This window comes from Dendronephthya gigantea, unplaced genomic scaffold, assembly GCF_004324835.1.
Source record: "Dendronephthya gigantea isolate DGI-Jeju-01 unplaced genomic scaffold, DenGig_1.0 000165F, whole genome shotgun sequence".
Lineage (NCBI taxonomy): Eukaryota > Metazoa > Cnidaria > Anthozoa > Malacalcyonacea > Nephtheidae > Dendronephthya > Dendronephthya gigantea.
In genome coordinates, this window is record NW_021163175.1 from 18,792 (window position 1) to 32,524 (window position 13,733).

General features: G+C 35.3%; 1 protein-coding gene and 1 long non-coding RNA gene across 14 annotated transcripts in view; one reads left to right on the top strand and one right to left on the bottom strand.

Annotated features, from left to right (window-relative positions):
* On the bottom strand, positions 1-6,132 carry LOC114537835. 2 transcript variants are annotated; one of them, XR_003688647.1, is made up of 3 exons: positions 6,047-6,132; positions 613-732; positions 1-235 (listed from the first exon to the last, which is right to left on the bottom strand). It is a non-coding gene; the product is annotated as an uncharacterized LOC114537835 (long non-coding RNA). The 2 variants fall into 2 exon arrangements; XR_003688646.1 differs by lacking the exon at positions 6,047-6,132 and adding an exon at positions 5,748-5,818.
* LOC114537829 (dystrophin-like) overlaps positions 4,203-13,733 on the top strand; it is a 68,784-nt gene continuing 59,253 nt past the window's right edge. For 10 of the 12 annotated variants that reach the window (XM_028558934.1, XM_028558938.1, XM_028558929.1 and 7 more), the window contains exons 1-10: positions 4,203-4,433; positions 4,640-4,728; positions 7,827-7,888; positions 8,077-8,172; positions 8,444-8,521; positions 8,725-8,817; positions 12,552-12,649; positions 13,163-13,243; positions 13,309-13,424; positions 13,512-13,684. In XM_028558934.1, the coding sequence (XP_028414735.1) occupies positions 4,656-4,728; positions 7,827-7,888; positions 8,077-8,172; positions 8,444-8,521; positions 8,725-8,817; positions 12,552-12,649; positions 13,163-13,243; positions 13,309-13,424; positions 13,512-13,684 (870 nt within the window). In that variant the 5' untranslated portion in view covers positions 4,203-4,433; positions 4,640-4,655. Of the gene's footprint in view, positions 4,434-4,599; positions 4,729-6,265; positions 6,351-7,826; positions 7,889-8,076; positions 8,173-8,443; positions 8,522-8,724; positions 8,818-12,551; positions 12,650-13,162; positions 13,244-13,308; positions 13,425-13,511; positions 13,685-13,733 lie in introns of those variants that run through there. The other 2 variants (XM_028558930.1, XM_028558937.1) reach the window with 2 other exon arrangements.

Below are 13,733 nucleotides of genomic sequence, written 5' to 3' on the forward strand. Positions count from 1 at the left end.
GGCAAATTAAGTACAGAACTTATATCTTTTTTTAAATGACAGCACAATAGGTATTTGCTTTACAATAAGTAGGTATTCTATATTCTCTAGATAAACAGCTGCTAGTTTATTCAAAATACTCTAAGGGATAATCCTCGTCTAGATTAACCAACATTTTCTCGAGCTTTATCCGACCACCTCCGACTTCGTAATCCTGATGGATGCAAAGATGTACGTAACACACGCCAGCGTCGACCTTAATAAAAATGCGGTGCTTAAATGACTACGATGCATCGAAAATACGATTTTTGCAAGCGATTTTCGTCTTTTGATAGATGTGAACGAGTAATAAGTTACGAATGCTGTGATGTTTAAGAACTCATATTTGAACACCAGTAACTAATTCACTCGTTCACATCTCTCAAAAGAAGAAAATCGCACAAAAAATCGCAAGTGAAAACGGGTATTTATACTGTATACATTGCTTAACTAACTCTTTGCTAAAGCTTGCAATAACTTCATTTAAAAACTTAAATATTTCCAAGTCTCTACAAGTGAAATTAACATACGCAACTTGTGCCAGAATAACACTTCGTTTTCCATTATCAACTATGGAGATTTCGCTCTATTTACCTTCACAAAATATTTCGTTCCATGTTCAAGTTGAGTTTTATATTCTACAACTACGAATCTTGGAAAAGGCACTTTGCATTTTCGTGATTTCCCAGCGGTATATTCAGCAACTGGCCTAACCTATAGGGACAAAACATACTCATATATTTACAACATATTTTAGTCTCAACTGCTACGATTTAAGTGTAAATGGTTAAGAGGAAATTTTTTATTAAGTCGCGTATTTTGGCTGGAAAACGCTCAAAACCTAAAATCTTTTCGGCGTACCGCTCAAAAATAATTTATTTTACCTTTATTCTTTAGATTATGTTGTGAACTAAGTTTTGAACCGTATTTGGTGAATGCAAAACACCAAACAAAGGAGTTATTACAAAATATAATGCAGCGGCTATCAACAATGTTATAATGTCAACGCCATTATAACTGAAATGAATACAAAAGAAGCTTCGATTCAAGTGTCATTTTCTTCTCGGCGTATCCCGAGAAATCTTTTCATTTTCTGAATATTTTGAGATTATACAGTAAACATATTTTGTCGATACTTTTCAGGTTTGCAAAACATTTTTAATGCTGAAAATTTAAGTGCTATTGCATGAAGAAATATCTCCTTTTAAACCTATGAATACTTTCATATAATCATATTAAAATTTGGCTCAACTGCATGTTATGGTTCAATTCAGTGATGACTGATGACTGTACGTCACTCATGAAATCAAATAGTTTCCCCTGAGGGCTTACAAAGTGCTCGAGAAACTTTAAAAAAACCCACTTGATATTGTTTGAAGTGCTTAAGAAAGAAATCATTTAGTGTAACGGATATATTGGCCTTAAAAAAACACTTCGCGACATATTTTGAATACCTTTAAACCGCAAAACTTAGGCTTATGTTTTCGTTGGCTATTTTTGAAAGAAAACTCGAAAAAAATCACGTAAATATTTTGAACAAGAATGTAAAAAACGTGATCAATTATGTCGTGACGACTAGTAAATTTCACCTATTATTTGATGTAAACACTTTGGCAATCAGGATATGTTCCTAGCTAGTTCTCAGCTTGTTGAAGAGTTGTCAAAGTTTACTGATAGCTCGGCTTCAAGGTTGTTTACACTTGATAATTGACATTATTGTTACAAACTCCCTACACGTCTTTTGGGATCCTCTTAAACCAAAAAACGTTTTGAAACCATACCTTGTTACAGATTTTTTGAATATCTCTGTCGGTTGGACGGGAATCGCTTATCCACCACGGATCCACAACCATAGTTTCAATATTTCAAATATAATTTACTTATCCGATTATGAAAAGCGACTCGCTGTTCTGACCGAAGCGTTTGGGATGTAATGATGGCTCTTGAATGAACTCGTATCGCATTTTATGCAAGAACTAGAGACGTATTGTGATATTGTTTTGGTTATTTCATTTATTCATTGATATATTCTTTTCAGCGCCTTGGAGGAAGGAAGGATGGTAATATCAATGGAAATTGTGTCACCTTGTGGTTCAATTCGATAATAGTGTGGGAAGGAATCACTGCTTAATGATCACGCGCTCACGATATGAGAGAGTTTCATCAACTATCATTGCTTGATCAAACGAGAACAAGAGTTGCATGAGAGTTGACAAGCGAGAGATTACATGAGAGTTTCATCAACTATCATTGCTTGATCAAACGAGAACAAGAATTGCATGAGAGTTAACAAGCGAGAGTTTACATGAGAGTTTCATCAACTATCATTGCTTGATCAAACGAGAACAAAAGTTACATGAGAGTTGACAAGCGAGAGTTTACACGAGAGTTTCATCAACTATCATTGCTTGATCAAACGAGAACAAGAGTTGCATGAGAGTTGACAAGCGAGAGTTTACATGAGAGTTTCATCAACTATCATTGCTTGATCAAACGAGAACAAGAGTTGCATGAGAGTTACAAGCGAGAGTTTACATGAGAGTTTCATCAACTATCATTGCTTCAAACGAGAACAAGAGTGCATGAGAGTTGACAGCGAGAGTTTACATGAGAGTTTCATCAACTATCATTGCTTGATCAAACGAGAACAAGAGTTGCATGAGAGTTGACAAGCGAGAGTTTACATGAGAGTTTCATCAACTATCATTGCTTGATCAAACGAGAACAAGAGTTGCATGAGAGTTGACAAGCGAGAGTTTACATGAGAGTTTCATCAAATATCATTGCTTGATCAAACGAGAACAAGAGTTGCATGAGAGTTGACAAGCGAGAGTTTACATGAGAGTTTCATCAACTATCATTGCTTGATCAAACGAGAACAAAGTTGCATGAGAGTTGACAAGCGAGAGTTTACACGAGAGTTTCATCAACTATCATTGCTTGATCAAACGAGAACAAGAGTTGCATGAGAGTTGACAAGCGAGAGTTTACATGAGAGTTTCATCAACTATCATTGCTTGATCAAACGAGAACAAGAGTTGCATGAGAGTTGACAAGCGAGAGTTTACATGAGAGTTTCATCAACTATCATTGCTTGATCAAACGAGAACAAGAGTTGCATGAGAGTTGACAAGCGAGAGTTTACATGAGAGTTTCATCAACTATCATTGCTTGATCAAACGAGAACAAGAGTTGCATGAGAGTTGATAAGCGAGAGTTTACATGAGAGTTTCATCAACTATCATTGCTTGATCAAACGAGAACAAGAGTTACATGAGAGTTGACAAGCGAGAGTTTACATGAGAGGTTCATCAACTATCATTGCTTGATCAAACGAGAACAAGAGTTGCATGAGAGTTGACAAGCGAGAGTTTACATGAGAGTTTCATCAACTATCATGCTTGATCAAACGAGAACAAGAGTTTCATGAGAGTTGACAAGCGAGAGTTTACATGAGAGTTTCATCAACTATCATTGCTTGATCAAACGAGAACAAGAGTTGCATGAGAGTTGACAAGCGAGGGTACAATTTCTGGCCAATAAGCGTTCATAGAAATTAGCCAATGACAGAGCTGGATTATTGGCGATCTAATTTAAATTCAATAGTGACTTGGCCTGTTTTGGTAGTTTGGAGCACGACATCTGGTAAAATGATCTACAGGATGTAATTTTATTAAAATGTTTTAAAATCCTTAGTAACTATCGTGGAAACTGAAAAGTGCTACACAACATAAAATTAGAGGGAAATTTTGAATGTTTTTACTTTTCGTGCATAGAGAACGTTTAAAAAATGCAAAATTCACCTAAATTTTAATTGTAAATGTTCAACTTGGAGAAATTCAGCATTTTTGACATTCTTTTATGCATACTTTGAATAGTTTTTTAACGGTAGAGTTCACAAAAAATAGCTCCCCCCTGCTATTTTGCACAGCAAGGTATGGACGCTCGATGAGCTCCGGTGACTATCACGGGGGGAGGAAAAGGTTGAGGACGGAAATTATTCAAATTCTGCGTATAGTTAGGATTTTTGCCTTGCACCCCCCTTTAATGGATAAAATCTATCGCAGATTTATAAGCATTTGTGCTATAATCAGGGGGTGGAAATTTCTCGAAGGCTTATCATCGGGAAGCGACGGAGGTTCCTCGGAAGAAGATCGGAAGTACACAAATCGCTTGATCTTTTGTGGTCAAAGGAGCAATGGAGCCCTTAAAAACGTCTTTAAGTCGAGTATTCATCGAGTTTTGACGCTTTTTTCGACGAATTTAACTCCATTCCTGTTGTCAGACGACAAGAATATTGCCTGAAATACCTTGCCGTTTCGCGTAGACCATTTGTTCACGGAAATTCCAGCGTGTTGCCGGAGAATTATACATAATATTTTGGACCTGTTATAATCGAGTTTAAAATATAAAAGGTATTGTGATATTGGCCTTTTCACGGGACAATGGATCCTTCGAGGGGAAAATATTTACATTTCACACAGAATCGTGTCTCGTAGCTTCGCTTATAGTATTTTAATCCAGTAAATTTAATATAAATTTGATTGTCTGGAAATTTTTTAAAGGGACGCAGGTTTGCATGTTGCAAATTTTGCCCTTTAAATCCGTCGATTTTTTGTAGAAAATCCAGCATCAAAATGAGCCACGGGTTTGATTTCACCGAAGAGGAACTGAGTGCAGATGTTACGCTTAGAATCAAGTCAAAATCGGGTAAGTTATGATCGATTTTACACGCAAATTCTGAGGCGACCCGAAATAGATCTTGCAAATGAACGCGCTATAAAAATATGCACTCTTCTTTTATGTATAATTTTGGGCCGATATTTGAAGTATTTAGTTTACTTGAGTTCAATATGAGAGAGTAAAAGGCGGTCTTGATGTACATCACGCTAGTTTATTTCCGTTTTATATCGTTTTGTTGATATTTTGACCTTTTCACGAGGTGAACTTGCCAACATACTGTGTTCAATTGTCGAAATGATTCTCGCAAACACTGGCTATGTTTTGTCTGTAGTTTTCAGCTATTTTAACCTATGTAAACAAAGCCTTTCTTCCAATCCTTTGTGCATTATAATTCTAGCTAATACTCCAACGCTTCTCAGGTCGACAGTTTACAAATCAAACTTTCTTTTGTACATTTAAATTTCGGTTTAATTTCGCGTGTTTAATAATCTCATTTGCCACAAAGTGTTGACTTACAACGGCTCAGCGTGTCGTCAAAAACTTCAAAATATACCACGAACTCTTTCGTAGTAAAGCTTTTGCATAAAAACCTGATGTGAATTTTACTTTCTGTAAAGTTTTAGCGTATTTTTACGGCTATTTCGTTTGCCAAAAGTTGCGTTGAATGTATTTCTGGGTGTGTTTTTGTGAAAGGAATGTTTCGTGCTGTTTTAATCTTGATATGCAGCAATCTATCTCGCTGTGCGATCCTTTGTGTCCTTTCTGCTTCGTAATTTCAGCATTCTGGGCTATTCCAGCGCTGTATCTTGAAAAGACAAGCTATGTTTTTATAATAGATTTACCATTCTGCTTTTGCCTGTCATCAGCGTAAGGTTTTTAATGCGTTTCTACTGACATTGTTGACTTACATATTTGTTTGTTCAAATGGACTGGGCGTTTAATCATTCCTCGCCGATAAAAGCATTAGTTTCAAAGCTTTTTGTCACGATAAAAAACCGCAATCTTAGACCACAAGACGCATTCATTTGAGCCAAGCATTCACTTACAATTCCGGTCGCTTTTCCTCGCGTGTCAAATATTGATTTATTTCAATGAATGGTTTCAATTTCTTAAGCCTTTAATCGTTAAAGAGAATCCAAATATTGCCTGGGATTTGAGCTATGAAAGAAATACGACATCGTCTTCATCCTGTTCCAATATTTAATGAATTAGATTGAGTTTTGATAGTTTAAATAATCACAAAAGATGGTCATTTATATCCTAGTTCATATTACAGACATTGCCCTAAGCTATTCATTCATAACAATTAGATCCAACCAATATTTGATATGTAACAAAATATTACCTCCTGTGGATGGATATTAGACTCTTTTAATCAAAACTTCTCCATTCAATCGATTACCATCTCCTAGCTGGCAAACTATCTCGGCCGAGGCTGTTCTTTGTAGAGATTTTCGAAATCGACTTTTGAGAAAGGATAACTTCTGTTGTGTCTGATATATTTACACCAACAAGGACTTTGTTTTCAAATCAATTGGTTGTAACTCTCTCACTGTGGGAGAAATTTGAGATTTACATTTGAATTGTGTTATTTCGGGTAACCGAACAACATTTCTGAGTTGCGTTTGGCACAATGGACTCCTATAAAGGTATTCTATATTATGTCCACCAGCATTTTCTTCGGTTGAAATCTAGGTGGATATATATTTTATTTATATGTACATATGATCTGTTATTTTGGTGGTATACTCTATGCATATTATATTCCTATTTTGTCTGGGAACATGGTCCATAATTTTTGTATGAAGAGTATGCTTATGGTTTTCTTATGAAATATATAAATTTCAGGAATATATTTAAGTCCTGATTAAGCGATTACTAAGTTTATAAATGTAACTATGTTTACATAAGTCTTTGAACTTAACTCTGAACATTTTACTTTGTCTAATGTCAGATGATTTTACTCATCAGTGGAAGAGTACTGTCAGTTATTAAGTTAACAAAACTATCTGTCAGTGTCTCTTGTTAACCCATTAGCTTGCAATGCACCCAGATGTGACCTACTTTAGTATTTTACTCTGTCTAATGTCAGATAATTTTACTCATCAGTGGAAGAGTACTGTCAGTTAATAAGTTAGCAAAACTATCTGTCAGTGTCTCTTGTTAACCCATTAGCTTGCAATGCACCCAGATGTGACCTACTTTAGTATTTTACTCTGTCTAATGCCAGATGATTTTACTCATCAGTGGAAGAGTACTGTCAGTTAATAAGTTAACAAAACTATCTGTCAGTGTCTCTTGTTATCCCCCATTAGCATGTAATTCTCCCATATATAGTATTTTATCAAGATCTAACATGATTTTACCTCGGCTGTTAATTTCTAAGTTATGATAACAAGGTTTATTTCTCAAATATCATCCAATTTCCATTTGCTTTGAAATTTACATCACTCTGTTTAGCATTACAACAGTTGCCTTGGCAGCAAATTATGTCTAGGAATAAAATCAGATTGAATAAACCACTAGGCAGCTTTAAATATAGACTTAAACTGATAGAGAATTGCCAAGCAATTGACTGTCAGTATACCCATCCAAGAAAGAGCAAGTTTTTTATTCATTTTACGAAGTGAAATTGCTAGGATAAAGTGCATCTGGCGTTACATGACTTCTTAAGCAAATTAATTAAGTTAATTATCCCCTGCACAACTGTAAATAATTACTTGTTGTCACAGCTAATTATATTACAAATTCATCAATTAGAACACTGATAACTTGATTTAACAAAATTTAATGCAATATATGCAAGTTGTATTTTGTGATATCATTGAGGTATTAAAACAAGATAAATGGGTTAACAAGAGACACTGACAGATAGTTTTGTTAACTTATTAACTGACAATACTCTTCCACGGATGAGTAAAATCATCTGACATTAGACAGAGTAAAATACTAAAGTAGGTCACATCTGGGTGCATTGCAAGCTAATGATTTAACAAGAGACACTGACAGATAGTTTTATTATAAATGCTCCTAAAACCACAGCTAATAGCTCTTGACTTACCATTAAGCCTTTAAAACTGATAGTATTTTCTATTTGTTTGTGCTAATTCAACCTTTTTTTCCAGGCGAACAAGAGGGAATTCAGAAAAAGACCTTCACAAAATGGGTGAACATGCAATATGGCAAGGTATATAGTAGTTTATCATGGCCTTGAAGTTGATTAATTGTAATGCATTTGACTGATTAAGTTGCAAGACCTGTTTCCCATTAGCTATTGTGGTTCAGTCATGGTTTACAATTTCATTGCCATTCATTATGTCTGAATATATTCTTGAATGTTTTTTTTTTAATATCGTTGTCTTTGAATGTTTCCAGGCGCGTGCAAATGTCGAAGTGAAGGATATTTTCAAGGATTTGCGAGATGGTACAAAGTTGATCACGCTTTTGGAAATACTTACTGGCAAAAAATTGGTAAGTTTGTATGTAACAAAATCTATCCTTTAGTATCCCTTGTTAACCCTCTTTATCCCTCATTGCACCCAAATGTGACCTACTTTAGTATTTTACTCTGTCTAATGTCAGATGATTTTACTCATCAGTGGAAGAATACTGTCAGTTAATAAGTTAACAAAACTATTTGTCAGTGTCTCTTGTTAACCCATTAGCTTGCAATGCACCCAGATGTGACCTACTTTAGTATTTTACTCTGTCTAATGTGTCAGATGATTTTCTTGTCTCACAGAAACGTGAAAAGGGAAGATTAAGAGTTCATCATTTAAACAACGTTGGACACGTTCTGAATTTCTTGGAAACGCAAAAGGTACCCAAAATGCATCATTACATTTGAAATTTCTCATTTTTTGCGAAATGTGCTATTTGTAACAATTTACAAAATGAAAACAGAGGAAAACAAAACAATCACCACGGCAGGATATAGTTAAAATTGAAAACCGAATTTCATTTATTTTATTAACCGTGTTTTATTTTGCTCTGGAAGTAAAAAAATATTGTTGTATTTACCAGGTAAAGTTAGTCAACATACGAAATGATGACATTGTCAATGGAAATCCGAAGTTAACTCTTGGTCTCTTGTGGAGTATAATCTCTCATTATCAGGTATAAAACCTTTCAGCTTTGAAATATTTAGTAATTTGACTATCAACAAGCCATGTTTTGTCGTAATTCAATGTCATAATCGCTTTAAATTCGCGTTAATGCTTCGTGAAAAGCGAATTACAACGATTTTAAGGGACTTTACGGCTGTTTTACAAGGAAATAGGTCAAATTATGGCATATACGGAATCCTGCTTTGAAGAACAACCATGCATTTCGTTTTAATTTCGATTCCTAAATTTAACGTCGTTTTTCTCCGTGTCAAAACTACGAATATGTCATATGAAGTCTTACTCAAGTGTCGATAGATTATTCACATTCAGATGAAAGCCTTTTTAATCTTTTGTTGTGCAAAATGTGACGTTGTGAAACACTTAAATGAACCGGCTTAAAAACGTACAATTTGCAGTTGTTTCGCCCTGAATATTTTCGTATAGTTTTCATGCAATGAACTGCTTATCAAAAAGCCCTTCTACCAATATCGTTAGCATTTTAAAAATAGCAGGAAGTAATTGATATAAAGAGCATTCGTTGGTGATATGTGTTCCTAAAAATGAAGCTGGGCAAAATTAGACCAAAATATTCTTGTGTCAAAGGGGCCACCCAAAATTCCCGCGTATTTAATTTGGAGAGAGGGTAACGCCCATTTCCAGCCTACATCAGACCCCGCCCATAATATGACGGCGCATATTTTGAGCAAATTCTTAAATTTTCATCGTACCGAAACCAGTTTTCAAATTAAGCAAAATCTGCACACATTGCAAGGCTATTCTGTTCGCATTTTTCCAAATCTCACAACCGAGTTGACGATCTCTTTCACTCCTGGATTATTTCCATCGCTTTACCAAGACTATAATTTTAGTTTACAGTGCAAGTTGGACTAATTTTTTTGTGCGATTAATGCGGCATGTCTTGAAAAAATGCCTTCAAAACATAACCAAACACCCTGTCACGTTTCAATCAGTCCTAACATGGTGATCTATCGGTTGAACTGTATTTTAAAAAGTTATTTCAACGCTATCCCTGTCATCAGTCCTATAACGACAACACGGCTAGTTACTTTTAAAGCAAATATGTCTTTTAACAAGTAATTTTAAACGGCGGCGCATTAAATTTTTACCATAACAACTTTGATGATCATTTTTTTAAGATGAAATTCGGAAAATTTTGACCTGTTGACCTTATAAATGGTATTGTAAGAGTTCTATTACTTCTATAGCAAGTAATCTTAGTTTGACGAGAGCCTAAAATTTTGAAACCTTTTTGAAAAGCAGGAAACACGTTTTTATCATGATCCTTACTGGAACTGTTAGAGTTATCCAGTTTAAATAAAGTTAGTTTAGTTTAGGTTTCTTCCTGTAGTAACACTGGATCAATTAGAGATGATCCTTACTGGACCTCTAGGAAGAACAGTTTAGAACTGATAGAACTATCCAGTATAAATAAAGTTAGTTTAGTTTAGATTTCCTCCTGTAGTAACACTGCATCAATAAGAGATGATCCTTACTGGACCTGTAGGAAGAACAGTTTAGAACTGATAGAGCTATCCAGTATAAATAAAGTTAGTTTAGTTTAAGTTTCCTCCTGTAGTAACACTGGATCAATAAGAGATGATCCTTACTGGACCTCTAGGAAGAACAGTTTAGAACTGATAGAGCTATCCAGTATAAATAAGTTAGTTTAGTTTGGGTTTCCTCCTGTAGTAACACTGGATCAATAAGAGATAATCCTTACTGGACCTCTAGGAAGAACAGTTTGGAACTGATAGAACTATCCATGCAGTATAAATAAATTTAGTTTAGTTTAGGTTTTCTCCTGTAGTAACACTGGATCAATAAGAGATGATCCTTACTGACGGACCTCTAGGAAGAACAGTTTAGAACTGACAAACTCACAGAAGTCTAAAATCCTTTGCGATAGTAAATACCTGCTCGCAACACGCGTCAGGAAATTGACATTTGAAACTTGCGAATTATTTATTAAGTGTACAAACTCAGCCCCCATACTGAGCATAGCTTTTGAACGTATTAGTCTATCCATATTATTACTAAGTCTACTTGTCAATTTCGTCTGCTATCGTTTATCGCTGCTTTATTCAACATTGAAACTTCTAGGATCCGCCAAATCATTACAAGAGTAAAGCAATATTCATATATAGCGATATTTTGCAACCATCGTTAGCAATTGCATGCGATTTTCGACGCCGTATTGTTTACAACGCTTAACTGTCAAGGTTCACCTTGTATTGAGTTTCAATTGCCGTCTCGCTAGTATAGCGTTGTTGGTTTTCAATTTGTAAGTTTATGAAGGATATTTTATACATTTGAACGCAAATATGCAATATAAACGATTTCAAATTTTCAAAGAATTCGGAGATCTCATAGTTCTAAAGTAGATGAAATATAACTGCTATGATTATCACCGTTAGTTGTATATGGTTGTGTAATACAGATCCCTTGTAAACAAATATTTCGGGGTAGGATTTTTCACTTATAGTAAAATCGCTGTATAAAGGGGTTAGTTTATTGTGATCCCATAAGACTGGGACTTTAGTATAAGACGCTATGATCGTCTTGTATTTGGTAGTATATATATGGTTAGTTAATAGAAGATTAACCTGGGTTATTGATATATAGATTATGTTCCATTATGCTGAGATTTCCGAGATGGGTTATGCTATGATAGTTAATTCTTTTCTATATATTCTGATCTATCGAGTTCTACAATATAGCTTTCAGTCTTCAAGGAAAAAGACGAATAGGCTTTAAAACTCGTTCATGTCTAACAATATTTCGCATATACAATGCTGTCTGTATCGTAATGGTATATTTCTGAAAGGCTGAAGCCTTGAAAAGCATTGTATATCGATGTAACTTAATAGAATTTGCAATAGATTGCTAGGTTATGATATCTCTGAGGTATAAAATATATTGTAGCTGTTTAGTATTGATATGTAGGCAGGGCCGTATAACTTTTTTAAACCCTGTACGTGGTCCTTCGTCTTGCTGTGAGCGAATTACCATACAAATGAACAACCTTGTTTTTACCAAAGACCGCAGACGACCAAGCCACGGAATTCTCCCAAAGAGCTTCACAAATTCATTGTAAAATTGCGTCCAAAAACCCTCAGTTTCTTTTAGTGATATATCACCATTGTTTACCTCGGGTCTTCGTTTTCTGTTTTTGGACTGTTTGACGATACGAATTTCGGCAAAGTTAATTGCAATTTATCTGTTACAATAGGCAATTTACATCCTAGACTAATCTTTCTTCTAGACAATGAAACATAAATACATCGTGGCAGCCAGCCATTGCCGGCGATCAAATTTGTATTAATATTCAAACTTTGAGTTGAAATATGTTTAAAAACCGTGAAGAAAATATAACCTTGAAAGAGACTCAAAATCCGCGACTATTTTCAATTCACATGTGCTAACACTTTTCGTAGTCAAATATAAAAGTATAAAATATTTGCAAATTGTTTGTTTCCAAGTTTTTTTTTTAAACAAATACTGTCTCCAGGCGAAATTCTTTCGAAGCAAAATACCCGATTCTCAATGGCTCAAAATATGACCTTGTACATTGTTAAAATGTACCACTAAAGGCTAGACTTTTAAGCTAATTTACTGCTAATGACCAGCTAAAATGTTAACTCAATTCGCGTTTGTTTTCAACGCTTCAAGTCTCGAAATTTCATGACCCTTCGCAAACTCATTTTCGCATCTTTTGTTTTTTAGTTGAGAGACGTTTTACGCGAGGTTGTCGGGGATTACGTTCATGATATGTCCAAGGTCGAGAAAACGCTCCTAGCTTGGTGCAAACAGTCCACTAAAGGGTAACAAACAACGATATTTTACGCATTCTTTGATTTCTAATCTCGACTCGTAAACAATCAAGAAATATAAAAAACATTCTCCGTGTTTCTATACAGTTTTAGAACACACGTGGAAGTTTGGGAGAACTCGAAATAATCAGTGGGAAAACGATCCCGTATGCCGACCTTTTCCACGTTATTTCGAGTTCTCCCAAACTCCTACAAGTGTTTCTATAACTGTATAGAAACACATGAAAAACGTTTTCTATTTCTTTTACAATATAACTGAACAAAAAGATTTTGTACAAATATTTTAATTCGATTCAATTACAAATTCTCATTACATTACTTCGCTTGTCAATTTCGGCGGAAAATTCCCGCGTTTTTATACAGTTATAGAAACACGCTTTTCGACCAATCAGCACGCGCGTACTGTAAATGTTATATTATAAAATTTGTCCAGGAACACCCTTGGAACACAAGCTCTTCAATAAATTGTTAATTCACAAAAAACCGTTTGTTTTTTCTTTGTAGTTATGAAGGGGTTAACGTGACGAATTTGACGAGCAGTTGGAAAAGTGGCTTGGCGTTCAATGCTCTCATTCATCGCCACAGGTAACCCTGAAGCATTGTGCAAACTTTATAAACATATCTAAACTAATACGATATTTTTATCGTAGACCAGACCTCTTTGATTATAAGCATTTGCTAAGGAATAGCTCTCGTGCAAATCTCGAACATGCCTTCAATGTGGCTAACACACATCTTGGGGTACCTATGCTTCTGGACCCCGAAGGTAAGTCCGAGTGTCAAAATCCTGGTTCCGAGCTCTGATCGGCTATTTTGTAAGCGAGGTAACGATTCCTTATTTTACATCGGTCAGATGTCGATCGTGACCAGCCGGACAAGAAATCGATAATGATGTACCTGACTACGCTGTTTGATACGTTACCACACAAGGAGATCGTTTTAGAAGACTCCAGCGAGCTGAGCAGCACCTCAACGGAGACAGTACGCAGTTCTCGTGTTGTTAAAGTCACTCAAAACACTTACGAGGTATGTGCTTCACTTGTAGGACGTCTAGGAAGAACAGTTTAGAACTGAT